Below are 23258 nucleotides of genomic sequence, written 5' to 3'. Positions count from 1 at the left end.
GGAGCTGGTACGGCAGCTTATTTTTTGCGGGACAAGAGGACGTTTTCAGTGGTACCATTTTTATCTATATCCGTCTTTTTTTATCACGTTTTATTGCACTTATTGTTCGGCGGTACGAAAAAGCATTGTTTTTTGCCTCGTTAATTTTTTTTTTTTTAAACTTTCTTTTACATTGTCCAAGTATGGGACATCGCTATACAGTACAGATCAAAAGTTTGAACACCTTCTCATTCAAAGAGTTCTTTATTTTCATGAGTATGAAAATTGTAGATTCACTCTGAAGGCATCAAAACTATGAATTAACACATGTGGAACTATATAATTAACAAAAAAGTGTGAAACAACTGAAAATATGTCTTATATTGTAGGTTCTTCAAAGTAGCCACCTTTTGCTTTGATTACTGCTTTGCACACTCTTGGCATTCTCTTGATGAGCTTCAAGAGGTTGTCACCGGAAATGGTCTTCCAACAGTCTTGAAGGAGTTCCCAGAAAATTGGCAAAAGGGCCAACTGTATATAATGGCAGATCGCTGATCTGATTATCTGCTCTCAGCAGGTGCTCACACGCCACCTTACCTGCAAGAGTCCAAAGGGCCCCACGGTCATCTTGGTGCCAGGGGTCTCTATGGACACCATCAGGACCTAAGGATGTGATGATGGAAGCGCGCAGGGAGCCCCCTATCTGCGCGATGCTTCTCTATGCCACGGTCACTGACAGCAGCATCACAGGGGTTAAATGCCCACAATCGGTGCTAGCACCGATCGTGGGCGTTGCTGCGGGGTGTCAGCTGTCACATACAGCTGACATCTGCACACGATCGCCGCTCAGCGTGAGGCTGCGTGATCGTGCCACCGTACTAGTACTGCTGTGGGAACAAACGCAATGTCACAAAGGGGGTTAATAAAACATGCTTGTAAAAGAATGCATTATGTTGCAGTTTGTCACTTTTTGGTATGTCATGTTTTAGATAAAATAGATTAATTCCATAAACGGGCACAAACCCTATGGAACATTGAATTCCCCTAGCGCTGTAACATGCAGTGTATCATATGCAATCTGTCTAAAGACTGTCCTTTTGAGCAAAACGCCAACTACTTCCTGTAGAATTGTACCTCTAGATCCTTTGAAAAGGTAATTCATATGCCTCTCCAGTAAAATCACACTGACAGGTAGAATAGATATCGCGGCACTGCGATGGACGCGGCATCAGCGCCGTCGTACGCAAACCCTTCTCGTGGGAGAGGGAGGTTTTCTGGGATGGCACAGTGCCGTAACTCATGCGCAGTGCTGGTACCGTTACATTGACAACATCTTTATTATATGGCAGGGTTCCAAGCCTGGGCTTCGTGACTTCATCCGTGAAATAAATAAAAATAATTATAATATCAGATAAACTTACAAAATTGCAGCAAAAGAAATAGACTTTTTGGACATCAAAGTCTTTACTGACAACATAGGCATGATCCAAACAGACGTCTTCAGCAAGGAAACGTCGGTTAATGCGTTATTGCATGCCACTTCAGCACGTCTCAACTATACGATCAGTCCCAATTGGTCAGAGTATCTGTTCATTGGATGGGATCTTTGATCCCCAGGCTCAGGACCTTACTAGCAGGTACAGCAAGAGCAGCATTAGACAGGGTTACTATTGTGCCAGGGGAGTATCAAGAGATCAATTACTCTGAAGCACGATCTAACGTCATTAAAGATACATCATTACGCTTTATTGCAAATTATAACAGTCAGTGGGGGTCCATTTGTGAGATACCGCAAAGACATTGGTCCGTGCTCAAAACAGATCCCACCCTCAAACGTGTGAATCCGGATCAACCACTCCTGAGAGCAAGGAGAGGCAGAATCGTCAAGGAACCACTGGTAAGGAGCCAGCATGTGGCCAACTCCGCCAAACCCCTTTGGGGCTGGTAACCTAAAATGGGGCTGTTATCCTTGTGGATCATGTGTGGCCTGCTGTAATATTGTCCGTGCTACATCTTTTACTTCGGCTAATGGAAGTAGGGATTACCTCCTATATCTCTTGCAGCACTACCCATGTGGTGTACTATGCCATCTGCAACTTAATTTATGTAGGGTTACACCATCGGAGCCCAGGATTAGAACGCGGGAACATGTTGAGGGATATTATGGCCGCTAAAAATTCAGATGAGGAATTCAAAACGATCCCTAGACACTTCAAGCTGTGCCATGGCTGTGAACCATCAGCATTACAATCTGTGGTAGTGATAAAGGTACATTGTGGTGCAAGAGGTGGGGATCTCAAACGCATCCTGGAGCAGCTTAAGTGTTGTTGGATAGTTACTTTGGGCACAATGTCCCCCCCATGGCTTGAATGAAAAATTCTCTTGTTCATTTTTATGATTTTGGTTTTGTTTCTGTTATTTGCTATGCCTTTCTCCCATTTTAGTGCTGTACATTTTTTATGTATTTAACGAATGCCTTTTAGATGGGATCATCTGGGGAATTTTTCTTTATTTTCTGTCTTTATTCCCCTATTCATCTTATTGGACGACGACTGTCATCATTGGTCCTACAAGACGACCACGTAGCATACGGAGGAGGAGGATATGCAACTGATATCTGTGCCAGGAAAATGGAATCCTTCCATCATTTATGGACTCTGTCCTGGTCCCATATGCTCTCGCCATGATGCTCTTCTCGTCATGTTATATTGTGTCTATTTTTGTTCATTCTATATTTGTTATCTCACATACTGCAGCTTATGTACTCATCATGCCTGTGTTAGTTTGGGTGCCCACACTTTATCCCAAAACAAAGATGGCTGCCGCATTGTGCGCATTCGCCACAGATCCTCTGTCTGCTTGCACCCCAGAAGGCATTCTTTTTGGTGCATTGCGGGTCAGTGACATCACAGGAAGTATTTTCCTTGACCTGCGCTGCAGCCTGGATTGCAGGATATGACGTTCTGCAACTGTGGACGCGCCCAACTAAGCGCGGCACCATTGTTCTTGATTCTGTGGGTTCTATACAGTGGGGGGAAATAAGTATTTGATCCCTTGCCGATTTTGTAAGTTTGCACACTGACAAAGACATGAACATTATATAATTTTAAGGGTAGGTTATTATTAACTTTGAGAAATAGATTATCAAAAATAATATCCAGAAAATCACATTGTATAAATTAAATAAACTTGCATTTTGCAGTGAGAAATAAGTATTTGATCCCCTACCAACCATTAAGAGTTCTGACTTTGACGCTCCAAATTAACTCATTACCTGCATTAAAGACACTCGTCTTACAGTCACCTTTATAAAAAGACTCCTGTCCACAGACTTAGTCAGACTCTAACCTCTACAACATGGGCAAGACCAAAGAGCGTTCTAGGGATGTAGGGGACAAGATCATAGACCCGCACAAAGTTGGAATGGGCTACAAAACCGTAAGTAAGATGCTGGGTGAGAAGGAGACAACTGTTGGTGCAATAGTAAGAAAATGGAAGAAATACAACATGACTGTCAATCAACATCGATCTGGGGCTCCATGCAAAAATCTCACCTAGAGGGGTATTCTTGATCATGAGGAAGGTGAGAGATCAGCCTGAAACTACACGAGGGGAAATTGTAAGTGATCTCAAGGCAGCTGGGACCACATTCATCAAGAAAACCATTGGCAACATATTACACCGTAATAGTTTAAAATTCTTCAGTGCCCGCAAGGTCCCCCTGCTCAAGAAGGCACATGTGCAGGCCCGTCTGAAGTTTGTCAATGAACAACTGGATGATTCTGTTAGTGATTGGGAGAAGGTGCTGTGGTCAAATGAGGCAAAAATTGATCTCTTTGGCATTAACTCAACTCGCTGTGTTTGGAGGAAGAGATATGCCGACTATGACCCAAAGAACACTGTCCCCACTGTCAGGCATGGAGGTGGAAACATGTTTTGGGGGTGTTTCTCTGCTATTGGCACAGGACTACTTCACCACATCAATGGGAGAATTGATGGAGCCATGTACCGTAAAATCCTGAGTAACAACCTACTTCCCTCCGCAAGGACATTAAAAAATGGGTCGTGGCTAGATCTTCCAGCAAGACAATGACCAAAAACATACAGCCAAGGCAACTAAGGAGTGGCTTAAAAGAAGCACATTAAGGTCATGGAGTGGCCTAGCTAGTGTCCAGACCTTAATCCCATAGAAAACTTATGGAGGGAGTTGAAGCTCCGAGTTGCCAAGCGACAGCCTCAAAATCTTAATGATTTAGAGATGATCTGCAAGGAGGAGTGAACCAAAATTCCTCCCATGTGCGCAAACCTCATCATCAACTACATAAAATGTCTGACTGCTGTGCTTTGCAACAAGGGTTTTGCCACCAATAATTAAGTCTAGTTTGCCAAATGAATCAAATACGTTATTTCTCACTGCAAAATTAAAATTTATACAATGTGATTTTCTGGATTTTATTTTTGATATTCTATTTCTCAATGTTAAAATTAACCTACCCTTAAAAATTATAGACCGTTCATGTCTTGGTCAGTGGGCAAACTTACAAAATCAGCAAGGGTTCAAATACTTATTTCACCCAATGTATATAGAGGTGGTAGGTATTGTGGTCCACCCTCCCCCCCCCCTCCCCCAAGGAAGCAAGATCACGCGAAACGCACGTCAGGGCTTCGGTCTGCTCTTTGTTCCTCCCTACCATTATGGGTAAGCAATGGCGTTTTCATGCACTATGAGCGGCACTTTAAGTTTCCGGTAACTATGGGTATCATTAGCTATATATACACAGTTTTTCACCACTTGGATTGATTTAGGTTGTTAGCTTACTTGCACCGTTTCCTGGTGGTTGACCCATATATTTATGGATGTGCTCAGGGCATATTGGCATACACTTAAAATGAGCATGAGGTTCAGTATGACCGTTGCCATTTGGTTCTCTACCCCTTTTATTCTTGTCCTGTTTTTTGCACTTTGGGGCCATTTACGCCCATACTATTTATGTGTGAGTTACTGAATAGTAAAGATTAATTGTACATTTGTAATCATCTGACTCGGTTTACTTTTTTGTGAGCTACTGCTCCTTCATGTTCTTTGTAGAATATTATAACCTCCAGGGAGTTGCTCTAGCAGTTCCCCTGAATGGGGACTGTATAATTGTATGCGTTTTGCGATATAGAGATAGATATATAGATACTAGATGTGTGCCCGATGCTATCGCATCGGGAGGGCAGTATCATCACGATGGGGGCAGCTTTGTGGCGCTGGGGGTGGCGGCCCACCCACTTCCGTGCAGTTACAACCGACAGGAAAGAGTGTTTTGCGGCCTGTGCTGGAGATGGTGTGCGGCGCCACCAGAGGGTGGCCGCACCCAATCTCCAGCATAGGCCTCAAGCTGCGGTATTTCCTGCCCGCTGTGACTGCACGGAGGTGTGTGGGCAGGCAGCAGCGGGATCCGACGAGTGTAGTCAGGCGGTGGGTCCTGGTGGGGGTCCGGCGGCAGCATCCCTCTCATTACACCCCTTTTACAGCCTCGTGATCGCAGCAGCGGCCGGGATCGCAGCGGCGTGCTGGATCCGAGCGGCATCACTTGGGTATACTAAAATGGCGGTCGGCGTACTTACGGTGCGGCACGGTGGATTGTGGGATTCAGGGACATCCAGACGGAAGTGCATGACAGACAATTTAAGGCAATTATGTATATAGATACACACACACCGTATATACTTGCGTATAAGCCGAGATTTTCAGCCCATTTTGGGGGCTGAAAGTCCCTCTCTTGGCTTATACGCGAGTCATATAGCCAGGGGGTAGGTGGGGGAGGGGGGAGTCAGATCATACTGACACCCCGGCGCAGTCTCTGCAGCCCCTCTGCTTGTTCCACGGTCTCCTTTCCTTCCTACAGCGGTCACATGGTACCGCTCATTAAAGTCATGAATATGCGTATATTTATGACTTTAATGAGCAGTACCACGTGACGGCTGAAGGAAGGAAGGGAGACCGGGGCTGCAGAGACGTGCCAGGGGGAGGTAAGTATATGCTATATTCACCTGTCCCGGGTTCCACCACTGCTCGCCGCTGTCTGCCCGCCGGGTCCTCTTGTCAGTGACGTTCAGGCAGCAGAGGGCGCGGTGACGTGGTTGGTGCGCGCCCTCTGTTGCCTGACGTCACTGACAGAAGGACCCGCTGTGCAGACAGCGGTGAGCAGCGTGAACATCTCAGGTGCCAGGTCCTGAGCGAGCGGCAACACCTGTCCCCCATAGCGTGCCGGTGTCTCCACCTGTTCAGCACACCGGTATCTGGCCCCCAGGGACAAGAGGCGAGTATATATATATTTTTTTTAAATTAATACCTGCAGTAGCGGCAGCAGCAATATATGGGGGCATATTGTATGGAGCATCTTATGGGGGGCAGCATATGGGGGCATATTCAATGGAGCATCTTATGGGGGCATAATCTATGGAGCATATTATTATATGGAGCAGCATATGGGGCCATTATTAACCTTTGTGCAGCATTATATGTGGCATATTTTGTATGGAGCATCTTATGGGGCCATCATGAACTGTATGGAGCATTATATGGGGCTCCTAATTCAATATGGCTATTCAAAAACATTTAACCTACTGATTTCTCAATTAATTTTACCTTTATTGGTATCTATTTTTATTTTTGAAACTTACCAGTAGCTGCTGCATTTTCCACCCTAGGCTTATACGCGAGTCAATAAGTTTCCCAGTTTTTTGTGGCAAAATTAAGGGGGTCAGCTTATACACGGGTCAGCTTATACACAATATAGATATATAATTTCTTACTGTACATGTATTTAATAAGAGTCGGGAAAAAATGGCATAGGCTTCCGCATTATTTTCGTAACCAGTGGAGGGAAAGCCAATGGCTGGGGGCCGATGTTTAAAGCCTGGGAAGGGGTTAATACCAGTGAAACTTCCCAGGCTATTAAAACTTCCCAGGCTATTAATATCAGCTCACAACTATTAAAATGGGGGACCCCCCACAAAGAAAAAAAAAAAAAAAAGTGTGGGGTCCCCCTATAATTTATAACCAGCAAAGACTATGCAGACAGCTGCAGGCTGATAGTAATAGCCTAGGAAGGGGCACTGGATACTGCCCCCTCCCAGCTAAAACATCAGCTCTCAGCTGCTCCAGAAAAAGCGCATCTCTAAGATGCACTAATTGTGGCACCTAGCCTTGCTATTCCCATTTGCCTTGTAGCTGTGGCAAGTCGGGTGATAGATGGGGGGGTGGTGGTGTTGATGTCTCCTTTGTATTGTCCGGTAACATCAAGCCCCGAGGTTAGTAATGGAGAGGTGTCATTAAGACACCACCCATTACTAACCCCATAGTCACATTGTAAGAAAACACACACCCAGGGGGAAAAAAAAAAAAAAAAAAAAAGTCCTTAATTGAAAGAATGACAGACTCCTTTTAATATTCTTAATTAAACCATACTCACAACCTCACCCAATTCCACCGAAGCCCTCGATCTCCTGTAATAAACCAAAATTAATAAAAAACAATATACAAGTATAATGTTTTATTACTTTTTGTTTATTACAGGAGATCAAGGTCGTCGGTGGAATTAGGTGAGGTTGTAAGTATGGTTTAATTAAGAATATTAAAAAGGAGTACGTCATTATTTCAATAAAAACTTTTTCTGGGTGTCTGTTTTCTTACAATGTGACTATGGTGTTAGTAATGGGGGTGTCTTATTGATGCCTCTCCATTACTAACCTCAGGGCTTTAGGTCACCAGACAATACAAAGGTGACAAACCCCCTATCCCCATCACCCCACCGCTACAGGCAAGTGGGAAGAGCCAGGCAAAGCACTAAAACTGGCGCATCTAATAGTTGTGCCTTTTCTTCCATGGATTCTTCTAAATATTCTTCCACGGATCCCAGTGATTCTGACACTGTTTTCTCGTGACATTGTGTACTTCATGTTAGTGTTAAAATTTCTTTGATATGACTTACGTTTGTGAAAAATGGAAATTTGGCGAAAATGTTGAAAAGCTCACAATTTTCCAGCTTCGAATTTTCATGCAATTAAAGCAGATATATGTCACAAAATACTTACTGTATATACTCGTGTATAAGCCGACCCCCCTAATTTTGCCACAAAAAACTGGGAAAACTTATTGACTCGCACATAAGCCTAGGGTGGAAAATGCAGCAGCTACTGGTGAATTTCAAAAATAAAAATAGATACCAATAAAAGTAAAACTAATTGAGACATCAGTAGGTTAAATGTTTTTGAATATCCACAATGAATCAGGAGACCCATATAATGCTCCATACAGTTCATGACATCCCCATAAGATGCTCCATACAAAATACACCCCATATAATGCTGCACAAAGGATAATAATGGCCCCATAACATATGCCCCCCATAACATGCTCTAGATCAGGGGTGGGGAATCTTTTTTCTGCCAAGGGCCATTTGGATATTTATACCATCCTTCGGGGGCCATACAAACTCCGCCCACAAATTACATCCTGACTGGCACTGGTTTCATGACTTAATCTTTCATTGCATGCCCCCCAATGTTCAGTAGTGAACACTGCGTGTGTGCTAACAGAAGAAATTAATGAGCTTGTGGCAATCAAAATACAGCTCCCTGCCCAAGAATGCGGCCCCGGAGAATCTGCTCGGGGGCCTGATAAAATGTCATCGAGGACCGTAAATGGGCCTGAGGTTCCCCACCCCTGCTCTAGATTATGCCCCCATATGCTGCTGCTGCAAAGAAAAAAAAAAGGACACTCACCTCTCATCGCTGGGGGCCAAGTGCCGGGGCCCTGAGCAGGCGGGGACACCAGCGCTCTATGGGGGAAAGGTGCCGGTGTCACCGCTGGCTCAGGCCCCGGCACCTCAGATATTCACCTGTCCCTGGTCACCCGCTGCCTTCTGGGTCCTCGGTCAGTGACGTTCAGGCAGCAGATGGCACTGTGCACACTAACTACATCACCACGCCCTCTGATCTGAACATCACAGCCAGAGGACAGAGCAGCGTGCAGCAGTGGACCGGGGACAGGTGAATATTGCATATACTTACCCCCTTCTGGCGAGGTCTCTGCAGTCCCCTCGCTTCTCCCGGTCTCAGGCTCCTTCCTTCAGAGGTCACGTGGTACCGTTGATTAAAGTCATGAATATGCGCATATTAATGACTTTAATATGCGGTACCACGTGACCTCTGAAAGAAGAAGCCTGAGACCGGGAGAAGCGGTGGGGCTGCAGAGACCACGCCAGGATGGGGTAAGTATGACCTTACACCCCCGCTCCCCCTCCGACCCCCTGGCGTATATGACTCGTGTATAAGCGGGGGGGGGGGGGGGGGGGGGGGGGGGGGAGACTTCAAGCCCGCCCCCCCAAGAAAATGGGCTGAAAATCTCGGCTTATAAGCCAGTATATACGGTAAGTAACATTTCCCACATGTCTACTTTACATCTGCACAATTTTGGACCCAAGTTTTTTTTGTTGGGAAGTTATAAGGCTTAAAGGGAATGTCACCTTTTTTTGGGCCTTTCAACTGCCGGCATAGACATCGGGGGCTTATCTACAGCATTCTGTAATGCTGTAGATAAGCCTCCGATGTAACCTGAAATAGAAGAAAAACACGTTATATTATACTCACCAAGGTGGGCGGTCCGGTGAGTGTCGCCGTCCCGTCCAGCGCCTCCCTTCTTCATGCGAGGACGTCCTCTTCTCCCATCCTGTAATGGCTCCGGCGCACTGCTCTGCCCTGTTAAGGGCAGGCGTCGGGAAAGGTCTGGCGCCTGCGCACTGCAGAATTCTGCTCTGCCCTCAACAGGGCAGAGCAATGCGCCTGCGCCGGAGCCATTTCAGGACGGGAGAAGAGGATGTCATCGCATGAAGAAGGGAGGCTTTGGACCAGACCGCAACACCCATTGGACCGGACCGCCCACCTCGGTGAGTATAATTTAACGCAGTGGTCCCCAACCTTTTTTTGCACCAGGGACCGGTTTCAAGCAAGACCATTCTTCCATGGCCCGGCAGGGCGGGGATGGAGGTGTGGCAGGGGCGGGGCTTTGGTCATAAGGGGCGGGGCTATGGACACTGTTGTAGTGTAGCAGTGCATACTTATAATTAAATAACATTTATAATGTGACTCAACTCACCATAGGTTTTGAATAAGTGCTCCATCACCCCCTTCTCCCCATCACCCCCTTCTCCCCATCACCCCCGTCTCTCCATCACTGCCCTCATGGCCTTCTCCTCATGTCCCCATCTCCTCCAGGGCCAGGCTACACAAACACAGACCAACACACACACACACACCACCTCTCTCCTCTCACCTGTCCGCAGCATCGCCCGCGCTTCCTCGCTCTGACACAGCAGCGGCCGCGCGCTCCTCTCTGTGTCAGTCAGAGACAGGAAGCGCGGGCGGCGGGCAGGAAGCTGGACGGGTCCTTGCAGCTCCGCTCCTGCTATTCCCTCTTGCAGGCAGCGGAGCTGCTTGGATCGCTCCCTGGCCGCCGCTAAGAACTGCTGCGCGCCGCCCAAGCCCCCGCTACGCCACTGACCGCCCCTGGCTCCCCTTGTGTCTGCGGACCGGCAAGGGCACTGCAGCGGCCCGGTGCTGGGCCGCGGACCGGCGGTTGGGGACCCCTGATTTAACGTGTTTTTCTTCTCTTTCAGGTTACATCGGGGGCTTATCTACAGCATTACAGAATGCTGTAGATAAGCCCCCGATGTCTATGCCGGCAGCTAATAGGGGATAAAAAGGGTGACAGATCCCCTTTAAACGTTGACCAGTTTTTGTTTTTTTACACCATTTTTTTGGTACCACATCACATTTGAAGTCACTTTGAGGGATCAATAGAATGGAAAATACCCAAAAGTAACAACATTCTAAAAACTGCACCCCTGAAGGGTGCTCAAAACCACATTCAAGAAGTTTATTAACCCTTTAGGTGCTTCACAGTAACTTTTGGAATATTTAAAGAAAAAAAAATAATTGAACATTTAACTTTTTTCCACAAAAATTTTACTTCAGATCCAATTTGTTTTATTTTGCCAAGGGTAACAGGAGAAATTGGACCCCAAAAGTTGTTGAGTTGTTGTACAATTCATGTGTGGCTGACCGCACATGACGTAGTATCCCATCCATGGGCATACGCGCCCAGGGCACATGGACGCGATAGTACGTCTGATGTCAGAAAGGGGATAAATTAAAAAAAAAAACAAAAAAAAAAACCAAACAAACAGAAAAACAGCTTGGTGACCCCTTTATTCATCATAACTAGCCTTGCTGAAGCTGACAGCTGAGGGTTGCAGCCCCCAGCTGTGAGTTTTGCCTGGCTTATTATTAAAAAATAGGGGATCCAACACAGGTTTTTTTTTTTTTAGATTATTTACAGTGCAGATTTGAATGGCTTTTGAATACTTCAATCCACCGCTCCTGTTCTCACTTGTTATTACAGGCAGCAAGTGTGGGATGATGGGAGCAGTAGTCCCATCATCTGACACCAGTTACCAGAGGTAAGGCTACTTTCACACTAGCGTCGGTACGGGCCCGTCACAATGCGTCGGGCCGACGTACGTTGTGAAAGATTTGCACAACGGGGGCAGCGGATGCAGTTTTTCAACGCATCCGCTGCCCCATTATAATGTCCAGGGAGGAGGGGGCGGAGTTTCGGCCGCGCATGCGCGGTCGAAAATGGCGGACACGACGCACAAAAAAAGTTACATGTAACATTTTTGGGTGCGTCGCGGCCGCCAAAACACAACGCATCCATCGCACGATGGATGCGACGTGTGGCCATACATCGCAATGCGTCGCTAATGCAAGTCTATGGAGAAAAAACGCATCCCGCGGACAACTTTGCAAGATGCGTTTTTTCTCCAAATGACGCATTGCGACGTACGTCACATGACGCTAGTGTGAAAGTAGCCTAAGCTTTATACCGCTGATCACAGCTGAGTGCTCTGTCTTTTGACAGTGGGGGAACCACGGGCTCTCCGACCGGGGGGGGGGGGGGGGGGAATGATTTCCCCGCTGATCAGAAGTGGCGTTTGCCGCGCTGTCATGCATATCAAACACTGTATTGTCGGGCCCCCCATTCAAGTGAATGGGGTTCAGGTCCACTCTGCTGGATGACAGGGGTCTGCCATCTAGATGTAGCAGAGCCCAGTGTGAGGTCACACCCTGCTGTCCTTGACTCTTCTGTAGCAAATACACTCCAAAGAAGTCAACCTGCGTATTTGTTTGTTTTACCATTCAGTCAAGTCAATGGGTGAAAACCGCTGAAAGAAGTGACATGCTATATGTCCAAAAAACGCTGCAAAGCACAACATTCTGAGGTAAAAAAAAAATGTGTGAGAGATTTCTGAAGTCTCATCGGCTTTGCTGGTACAATAAAAAGCAGCTGACAATTGGCACAAACCACACAGTGTGAACATAGCCTAACACCACGAAGTCTGCCCCAAAGAGGAGAAATACAGCCAGCATTATTACACATTTTGAAGGATTTTGCGCTAAACATTCCCAACTACAACAAAACTTAAGAAAAAAAAGGGACTTTAAGAAATGACAAACGGTGAATGTGAGCGAGGGCCTGAATGTCGGCGGCGAGAGCAGAGGGAAGCCCATCACCAGATTCCCGCCACAACACAGGACACCACTTACCATGACTGCCACCGAGCACACACTGACTGACCGGACACAGCCCACGTGAGCACAAAAGACCGACGGCGCCTGCGTCACCCACGGGGGGCGTTATCGACCTTGGCTCTCTGACTCCCCTGTGAAAGGGCACACACAGGACACGTGACGGGCCGGGCGCGCAGACACGTGCTGCTCCGCATTAGTAAATGATGAAATCCATAGCCTGTCAGCAGATCGCGAGGACAGCGGATGCGGGCGGGGGGGAACTACTTCCGGTAGGAATGGCATGTTACCTTTAACCTTGAACACCGAACTTGTTCCAGAACGTTCTGGAAAACAGACCCCGGAACCAGCATGCACTATATCCCCCAGTGAGCGCCGCGCTGGGCTCTTACTCGCCATTGGAGCGGTGAGGCCACGCCTTGAGGCGTGCTAGTTTCGGGGCAGGCGGGCGTCCTGCCTGGGCCGCCTCACGTGACTCGCTCAGCAGCTTCAAGGTTTGAACTGTTCGCTGCTCAGTTGGTGGCAGGCACGTGTGTGACAGCAGCGTCCATCTTTGTGTCCCGGCCCCCGGTAAGCTGTGCACTCAGGGGTGTTGGCGGCCGTGCGGGGTGCTCTGGGTCTCCCCTAGTTGTTTCTCCCCCTAATGACCGGCCTTTTCTCCTTGCAGTAGACATCATGCTTCGTCTGCCCGCTCTTCTCCAGAGAGTGCGTCCTGGGTGTTGTGCGCGGCCCCTGCGCCTCTGTCGCGCCTACGCCAAAGATGTGAAGTTTGGGGCAGACGCCAGAGCGCTGATGTTACAAGGAGTCGATCTTCTGGCTGATGCTGTTGCCGTCACAATGGGACCCAAGGTAATGGTGCTTTCCTGGGGATGATGACCGGAGGTTGTTCGGGGGGTTTCAGACACCATTTCTGTGCATTAGTCTGACATGAGCTTCCACGAGGCTGACCTTGGTTTCTTATTCATCCAGTGTCTTAAGCCTCTTTCACACATCAGTTTTTTGCCATCAGTCGCAATCCAGCAGTTTTGGAAAATAAACTGATCCGTCGCAGATTGTGAAAAACTGATGTGACATGTGTTTTTTTTTTTTTTTTCTGGATCCGACTGCCATACCTGGCAATAATAATTGGAGCATGCTCAGTTTAAGGCTGGTTTCACATTAGCGTTTGGAGGCGCAGCGGATGCTTGCTGTGAATCTCCACCCCCAGCCACTCCTCCTCCGATCAGCTCTGCCTATGGCCGCATGTAGCGGCAATAGGCGGAGCTTCACGGTCAGTGTCCACTGCGCCTCCAAACGCTAGTGTGAAACCAGCCTTAAAAAATGGAATCCGTCGCTGGATTCCATCATTTGACGAACAGCGATGGATCCTGCGCCCATAGGCTGCCATTATGGACAGCGCTGGATCCGTCGCTGTCCGACTTTTTGACGGAGACAAAAACGTTACTTTGTAGACTGTCTCCGTCCGACGGACAAAAAATTTCCGATGGATCCAGTGAACAACAGACAAAATGTGAGGCAATCCATCGCTAATACAAGTCTATGAGAAAAAAAAAACTTCCAGCGGCATCAGTTGCTGGATCCATTTTTTTCAAAAAATGATGGATTGGGACTGATGGCAAAAAACTAATGTGTGAAAGAGGCCTTATTCGGAGCTGAAGTTGTTTTCTTATTTGTCCAGTTTCTTATTCGGCATTTTCTTTTCTGTTTTTTATAGGTTTAACAACAAAAAATAAGCATCACAATAATAACATACAATGCAGCGAGGTGCCCTGATGTAATACACTTAAAAGCTACAAAAACGGGCATCAAAGTGGGCACCGAAGGGCATTAATGAAAGGGTTAGCTCCCTGCAGCCTGGCCCAAATGGGTTCTGGACATCAGAATTGGCCAATTTTCACAGATTTGAATAAGTAACTGTTTTTAAGGGGTTAAATGACTTTGGGCCACTGATCTCCCACTAAACAAACAAAGATGTGTATTCTTAGGGTATGTGCACACGTTGCGGATTTGGCTGCGGATTTTTCCGCTCAGATTTTGCTGAATCCACAGGTAAAATGATCTGTGTTTTACCTGTGGATTTAGTGCAGATTTCCTGCAGATTTCACCTGCATTTTTACACCTGCTGATTCCTATAATGGAAGAGATGTAAAAACGCTGCAGATTCCGCACAAAGAATTGACATGCTGCGGAAAACAAACCGCAGCAAATCTGTGCGGAATTTTCCGCAACGTGTGCACCGCAGATTTGGTTTCCCTAAGTTTACATCATGGTACTGTACACCACATGGGAAAACTGCTGTGCATCTGCAGGGCCAAGTCCACTGCGGATCCACAGCCAAATCCACAAGGTGTGCACATACCCTCAATGTGAGGTCAGCGGCCCAGAGTCATTTAACCCCTTAAAAACATCAGTTACTTTTTCAAATCTGGAAAATTGGCTGTATGCCCACTTTGATGCCAGTTCTGATGCCCAGAACCCATTTGGGCCAGGATGAATAGACCTGGGTTTGATGCAGGACATCACGATCTGTGTATCCTTACTGTGAGATCAGTGGCCCAAAGTCAATTAACCCCTTAAACACCAGTTACTTATTCAAATGGCCAAAATGGACTGTCTGCCCACTTTGATGCCAGTTCTGATGCCTAGAATGCATTTGGGCCAGGTTAGAGAGACCTGGTTTTGATGTGGGGCTCCCTGTTCTATATGTCTGCAGTGTGATGTCAGTGGCCCAAAGTCACTTAACCCTTTCATTAACGCCCTTCGGTGCCCACTTTGATGCCCATTTTTTGTAGCTGTTTTTAAGTGTATTAACATCAGGGCGCCTCGCTGCATTCCATGTTGTTATTGTGATGCTTATTTTTTGTTAAACCTATAAAAAACATAAAAGAAGAAAATGCCAAATAAGAAACCAACTTCAGCCTCGTTGAGCTTCACTTGTTAGAGAACCTGTCACCAGATTTTTGCTCTGTAATCTGAGGGCATTAATGTAGGGACAAAGATTCAGATCCCAGTGATGTCATTTATTGGGCTGTTTAGTGTAGTTTAATAAAATCACAGCTTTAAGTGCCACAGAACTAGCAGGTCTCTGAATGCTGAGGACTGTATAACCCCGCTCACACCACTGATTGAGAATAGGCAGAAAGCTGCCAATCCGTAGAGGGGACTGGGTTACACAGCAGTAGGGGCTACATTGGATTAGACAGTTATTCCTCTATTGATAATCTGCTGATAAAACACTTGATTTTATTAAAACTACAGTAGGCAACAGCCCAGTAAGTGATATACAGCTATGGCAAAAATTAAAAGACCATGCACAGTTTCATAAAAATCAGCTTCTCTACACGTCTGCCTTCCATTCCAGTGTCAGTTGAATTCCATCCAGAGTACACCTCATTCTACTTAATGTGCTTCTGATCAGGTGATCACCTGAACCAAATCTTATTTGACGAAGGAAAGTATAAAAAATCCTGCTGTGGTGTTCACAATCCTCTTGCAATAGGACAAGCTGGATGGCAAAACAAGTGCTAGTAATATCCCAAAATTAATAGGAATGAAAAAATAACTCTTAACCATGCCAAAGGAGTTGAAAAGAAAAGTGTTGTGTGAGGAAAAGAAGGGCCCAATTATGGCTTTACTAGCAGAAGGATACAGTGAGCGTCATGTTGCCTCCATCCTTAAAATTTCTAAGACCATTACAACAAGGTCAAGCAGCAGACATTGGGGACAACACGGCTACAGACCGGCAGAGGGTGAAAACGACTCTCCACTGACCGGGATGACAGTCATTCGAATGTCACTCGACAACCGCAGGATGACATCAAGTGACCTACAAAAGGAATGGCAGCTGGCATGAAGTGCATGGCAAGAACAGTTCGTAACAGGCTCCTAGAGGCAGGGCTCAAGTCATGTAAAGCTAGAAAAAAGCCTTTCATCAATGAGAAGCAAAGGAGAGCAAGGCTGAAGTTTGCCAAAGACCATAAGAATTGGACCATAGAGGACTGGATTAAGGTAAACTCTGATTTCTCTAATTTTCAGCTTTGCCCAACACCTGGTCATCTAATGGTTAGACAGAGACTTGGAGAGGCGTACAAGCCGCAGTGTCTTGCACCCACAGTGAAATTTGGTGGAGGATCGGTGATGATCTGGAGATGCTTCAGCAAGGCTGGAATTGGGCAGGTTAATCTTTGTGAAGGACGTATGAATCAAGCTGCATACAAGGTTATCCTGGAAAAACAGTTGATTTCTTCTGCTCAGGCAATGTTCCCTAACTCTGAGGACTGGTTTTTCCAACAGGACAACGTGCCATGCCACACAGCTAGGTCAATCAATGTTTGGATGAAGGACCACCACATCAAATCCCTGTCATGGCCAGCCCAATCTCCAGAGCAGAACCCCAATGAAAACCTCTGGAATAAAATCAAGAGGAAGATGGATAGTCACAAGCCGACAAACAAAGCACAGCTTAAATTTTTGTACCAGGACTGGCAAAGTCACCCAAAAGCAGTGTGAAAGACTGGTGGAAAGCATGCCAAGACGCATGGAAGCTGAGATCAAAAATCATGGTTATTCCACAAAATATTGATTTCTGAACTCTTCCTGAGTTAAAACATTAGTATTGTTGTTTCTAAATGATTATGAACTTGTTTTCTTAGCATTATTTGAGGTCTGCAAGCACTGCATTTTTGTTATTTTGACCATTTTCTGAAAATAAATACAAAATTTACTGCTTGGAAATTCGAAGACATGTCAGTAGTTTATAGAATAAAAGAGCAATTCACATTTTACTCAAAAATTTATTGCAGTGGTCTGTCTTTTAATTTTTGCCACAGCTGTATATCACTGGAATCAGGCTCTCTGTCCCTACATCATGCTTCTTTCAAATTGCATAACTCACCCTGTTAACAGATTCCCTTAAATCCATACTATTTTGTTTTACAAATCAATGAATATATTTATCTGTACATACGATCGGTATATGTTTGACGTCTGGTAGCTCTGCTGTAATTCCTCACTTTTTGCCAATAAACAGAGCAGCATTGTTTAGCCTGTGGTCTTTTTGTTTTTTCCTTCGTTTATTCTTTGTGACTGCTGGAGGTAGATGAGTGCTGCATACATCTATTCCCTTCTCTCACATAGTGTGGTGCAGCATGCACATGTTGCTGCTCTATTCATCTGCTCCTGGTGGTAGTCTAGCAGCCACAAGAGAATGGTGGGCATAGCCTTGACAATTGGTCAGGATCACAGCCATAAACTCTCAAGGTACTGTCACACTTAGCAATGCACCAGCGATCCCGATCAGCGATATGACGCGGTCAGGATCGCTGGTGCATCGCTAAGTGGTCGCTAGAGAGGTGCCACACAGGCAGCTTTCACCAGCGACATCGCAGGGGTCGGGGGTCGCTACTTACCTGTCACACTAGGCGATCCTGATGTCCTCCCGCCCGACTCCATGCTCGTCTCCACAGGAAGCGCCGCAGGAAGCTGACAACGAGAAAGTCATTGACGTTAATGCGTGATCAGCGATAACCAGCGGGGGAGCGGGTCGTAGGTAAGTATCACACACAGCGATATCGCTAGCAATATCGCTATAAGTTATAGCGATATTGCTAGCGATATCGCTAAGTGTGACAGTACCTTCACAGTCACTTGGAATTGGACAGCAAGCCCTTTTGAAACACAATGTGGTGGAATAAGCTGGGAAGGGCTAGCAATCTTCATAATTCTAAGAAATGAAGTAAAGATTCCAGTACTGGCTTTAAAATGGAGACATTATGGCAATTTCAGATTTCAAGTTACCGTAGCTAGAATGCTTTGTGAATTTTCACATGAATAAAACATTGAAACAATCCTTTAACTGGACATGGGTGTCAACTGTCCTGACTCCAGAACATGTTTAGATTCCTAAGTGCTTATTCCCACTTGTGATGAAACTGGTCGAAAACAATCCAATTAAAAATCAGATTGCATTCTGACCAATGTTATTCTATCATTGAGTGTTCATCAACGTTTTTGTTTCCAGCTCAAATTGGATCACTATCGAACTGGAAAAAACTTGCTTTATGCTCCGATTGTAATTGGAAATCAGATCACATCCCGCAATAGAAGTTAATGTGTGCGAGAAAAAAAATTACAACACTCGGACCATTAGTGCTTTCTGGGTTTTTTTTTTTTTTAACACACCAATCGCATTGGAAAAGCTGGCAATTCATGTGCCGTGTACAGTAATATCAGTATGACAGGTTAGAATAGACAGAATACATAGATATATAGATATATAGATGTCAGTGACACACATGTATTTTCCATAGAAGAAAAGCCAGCACTTCATCTGCTGTTTACTGTAAAATCACTGCAAGAGCCGACAGGATAGAAGAGATGGATTACATATAGTAAATGGATATATTCGTGTCTGTGACAAAATTAGTAGAGTGTATGCAGTTTACTGTACACATTTAATTAAAGATTATTTTTCTGAAAAAAATGGAGTGGACTTCCCCGTAATTTTGTTAGCCAGCAGAGGGAAAGCTGACAGCTGGGTCGGATGTTTATAGCATGGGAAGGGGACAAAACCCATGGAGCTTCCCAGGCTATTAATATCAGCTCACAGCTGTATAATTAGCCTTTGCTGGCTAGTAACATATTAATAGCCTAGGAAGGGGCGATGGACACTGCCCCCCCACCTCCAGGCTAAAAACATCAGCTCTGCTGCCCCAGAAAAGTTGCATCTCTAAGATGTGTCAATTCTAGCACTTAGCCTCGCTCTTCCCACTTGCCCTATAGGGATGGCAAGTGGGGTGATAATTGGGGGTGGGGGTTGATGTCACCTTTGTATTGTCAGCCGACATCAAGCCCCAAAGTTAGTAATGGACATGCGACAATAAGACGCCCCCATTACCAACCCCATAGTCACATTGTAAGAAAGCAGACACCCAGAAAAGTCCTTTAATTGAGAGAATGACAAGAACTCTTTTAATCCCTTTCTGACATCCGACATACTATTCCGTCCATGTGACCCAGCACAATTTGACCATGGACGGAATAATACGTCATCGCGATCGGCCGCGCACCCCCCGCGGCATTTAACTAGTTACTAGGCACGGGTGGATCGCGATTCCACCTGCACCTATTGCGGTCACGTCAGCTGTTCAAAACAGCTGACATGTCCCAGCTTTGATGCCGACTCACTGCCGGAGCCCTCATCAAAGTGGGGGATCTGACCTTGGACGTACTATTGCTTCCAAGGTCAGAAAGGGGTTAAAAAAAAGACATATCGGCGTGTTTTGCCCATGGGCACACGGTCCATGGAAACACACTGACATGTGCACACTTGACTAGGCAAATAGCGCTCCGTTCCTCCCGAGTCTCTCCGCATGGCTTATTACTGTACAGCCAGATATGGGGGATTGCCATGTTCAGTAGAATTTGTGGGAGAAATTTTGTTGCCATCTTACCCACTTCTTGTGTGAAAAAGTAAAATCTTTGGCTAAAACAAATTTTTGGTAGTAAAAATCTAGTTATTTTGTCCTTGCTGCCCAATGGTATTAAATTGTGACACACCCATGGTGTCAATATGATCACTGCACCCCTAGATAAATTAATTGAGAGGTGTAGTTTGTAAAATGGGGTCACTTTTGGGGGATTGTGCTGTTTTGGCACGTCATGGGCTCTCCCAGTGGGTTATGGCACCTGCAAACCATAAAAATGAAATCTGGCGCTCCTTCCCTTCCAAGCTCTGCCATGCGCCCAAACAGTGGTTTACCTGCACATATGGGGTACAAATTGCACAACAACTCTTGGGGTCCAATATCTCCTGTTACCCTTGGGAAAATAAAAATTTGGGGGAGAAAAGATCATTTTTGTGAGGGGAAAAATATATTTTTTTTCATTTTTACCGCTCTACGTTATAAACTTATGTGAAGCACTTGGGTTCAAAGTGCTCACCACACATCTAGATAAGTTTTTGGGGGGTCTAGTTTCTAAAATGGTGTCACCTGTGGGGGTTTCCACTGTTTACGCACATCAGGGGCTCTAGAATGCGACATGGCGACTGAACTTAATTCCCGCCGATTTTGCGTTGAAAAAGAAAAACTGTGCTCCTTCCCTTCCGAGCTCTGCCAAACAGTGGTTTACCCCCACATATGGGGTATCGGCGTACTCGAGAGAAATTGCACAACAGTTTGTGGGTCCATTTTCTCCTGTTACCCTTGTGGGGGAAAAAAAAAAACTGATCTGAAGTGTAAAAAAAATTTTGAAAAAAAGTTAAATGCGTGTTTTTTTTTTTTTGTTGTTTTTTTTAAATAAAAAAAACATTCCAAAAAGACCCATGAAGTACCTGAAGGGTTAATAAACTTCTTGAATGTGGTTTTGAGCACCTTGAGGGGTGCAATTTTTAGAATGGTGTCACTTTTGTGTATTTTCTATCATATAGACCCCTCAAAGTGACTTCAAATGTGTTGTGGTCCCTAAAAATAAAAAAAAAAAATCGCTACTTAACTTTTAGCCCTTGCATCCTCCTAACCCCCAAAAAATTTGGGCTCCAAAAATGTTCTGATGTAAAGTAAACATGTGGGAAATGTTACTTAAGTATTTTATGTGACATGTCTCTGTGATTTAAGGGCATGAAAATTCAAAGTTGGAAAATTGTGAAGTGATCAAAATTTAAACCAAGTTTATTTCACATCTAAACGCAAGTCATATCTAAGAAATCTTACCACTATCATAAAATACAATGTCACGAGAAAACTGAGTCAGAATCACCGGGATCCATGGAAGCGTGCCAGAGTTATTACTTCATAAAGGGACAGTGGTCAGAATTGTAAAAACTGGCCCGGTCAACATGGAAACCACCCTTGGGGGTAAAGGCGTTGATGTTAATTAAACCATGCTTACAACCTCGCTCATTCCCCCGATGCCCTTGTCATATGCAAAAGAGGTAAAAAAAACAAACAACAATATTCCTTACCATTTTTGCAGAGATGCTTTTAATCCATTTGTCCCACGACATGTCTAGGTATGTATGGCGCCACGATTGCGTGGCCACACACTTAGCGCCGCTGCGGTTGGATACTGGTGTCAGCTCTGTGTGAGAGCTGTCACCCTGCAGCAACGCCTACGATTGGTGCTAGCACCGATCGTGGGCGTTTAACCTCTCTGATTCCGCTGACAGCAACATTAAAGAGATTGCACAAGGGAGGAGGTTCCCTATGTGCTCCCATCAGAACAACGCAATGCATTTTGTCCCCCAAAAAATAAGCTGCCATACAGCGTCATCAGCGAAAAAATAAGTTATAGCTTGCAGAATAAAGCGATGCAAAAATAATTTTTTATATAAAATTTTTTTCGTTGTATAAAAGCTCCAAAACATTAAAAAAATGATGTATCGGTGCCATCGTACTGACCAGAAGAATAAAACTGCCTTATCAATTTGGTGTAAACCCCTCCCTAAAAAAAAAAAAAAAAAAATTCATCAATTGATGGCTTTTGTTCACTTGGCTTTTGTTCACTCTGCCTCCCAAAAATCGGAATAAAAAGTGATCAAAAATTGTCGTGCGCAAAATTGATACCAGTAAAAACATCAACTCGTCCCACAAAAAATAAGACCTCACATGACTCTGTGGGTCAAAATATGGAAAAATTATAGCTCTCAAAATGTGGTGATGCAAAAAATATTTTTGCAATAAAAAGCGTCTTTTAGCGTGTGACAGCTGCCAAACATAAAATCCCGCCATATATAGTAAATCAAACCCCCCTTTATCACCCCTTTAGTAGGGAAAAATAAAATTAAAAAAAGGTTGTTTCCATTTTCCCGTTTGAGTTAGAATTGGGGGGTTTCCACTGTTTAGGCACATCAGGTGCTCTCCAAACGCGACATGGCGTCCGATCTGAATTCCAGCCAATTCTGTGTTGAAAAAGTCAAATGGCGCTCCTTCCCTTCTGAGCTCTGCCATGCACCCAAACAGTGGTTTACCCCCACATATCAGGTATCGGCCTACTCAGGACAAATTGTACAATAACTTTTGTGGTCCAATTTCTCCTGTCACCCTTGGTAAAGGTTAAAAAAATTTGGGCCTGAAGTAATTTTTTTGTGAACAAATTAAATGTTCATTTTTTTTAAAACATTCAAAAATTTCTGTGAAGCACCTGAAGGGTTAATAAACTTCTTGAATGTGGTTTTTGAGCACCTTGAGGGGTGCAGTTTTTAGAATGGTGTCACTTTTGGATATTTTCTGTCATATAGACCCCTCAAAGTGACTTCAAATGTGATGTGGTCCCTAAAAAATAAAAAAAGTGTTGTAAAAATGAGAAATCGTTAGTCAACTTTTAACCCTTATAACTTCCTAACAAAAAAATTTTTTGGTTCCAAAAATTGTGCTGATGTAAAGTAAACATGTGAGAAATGTTAATTATTAAGTATTGTATGTGCCATAGCTGTGAGTTAAGGCCATAAAAATTCAAAGTTGGAAAATTGCGGAAGTTTCAAGATTTTGGCCAAATTTCTGTTTTTTTTTGTTTTTTGTTTTTTCACAAGCGCAAGTTATATGAATGAAATTTTACCACTAACATGAAGTACAATATGTCACGAGAAAACAATGTCAGAATCACCGGGATCCATGGAAGCGTTTCAGAGTTATTACCTCATA

The 23258-nt window shown here is 45.0% G+C and overlaps 2 protein-coding genes across 3 annotated transcripts in view; one reads left to right on the top strand and one right to left on the bottom strand.

The window, feature by feature from the left end:
* HSPE1 (heat shock protein family E (Hsp10) member 1) overlaps nt 1–13025 on the bottom strand; it is a 39717-nt gene extending 26692 nt beyond the window's left edge. Inside the window, exon 1 of one of the 2 annotated variants that reach the window (XM_073558162.1) lies at nt 12909–13025. In XM_073558162.1, the coding sequence (XP_073414263.1) occupies nt 12909–12971 (63 nt within the window). In that variant the 5' untranslated portion in view covers nt 12972–13025. Of the gene's footprint in view, nt 1–12636; nt 12886–12908 lie in introns of those variants that run through there. The other variant, XM_073558163.1, reaches the window with a different exon arrangement.
* A 24-nt stretch (nt 13026–13049) lies between these two features.
* The window catches only part of HSPD1 (heat shock protein family D (Hsp60) member 1), a 163676-nt gene continuing 153467 nt past the window's right edge, over nt 13050–23258 (top strand). Inside the window, exons 1-2 of the mRNA XM_073558160.1 lie at nt 13050–13188; nt 13286–13467. Of these exons, the coding sequence (XP_073414261.1) occupies nt 13294–13467 (174 nt within the window). The 5' untranslated portion in view covers nt 13050–13188; nt 13286–13293. The remainder of the gene's footprint in view (nt 13189–13285; nt 13468–23258) is intronic.

This window comes from Dendrobates tinctorius, unplaced genomic scaffold (genome assembly GCF_039654945.1).
Source record: "Dendrobates tinctorius isolate UK_male_01 unplaced genomic scaffold, ASM3965494v1 ptg000254l, whole genome shotgun sequence".
NCBI lineage: Eukaryota > Metazoa > Chordata > Amphibia > Anura > Dendrobatidae > Dendrobates > Dendrobates tinctorius.
This window is presented reverse-complemented; position numbering and strand designations above follow the sequence as displayed.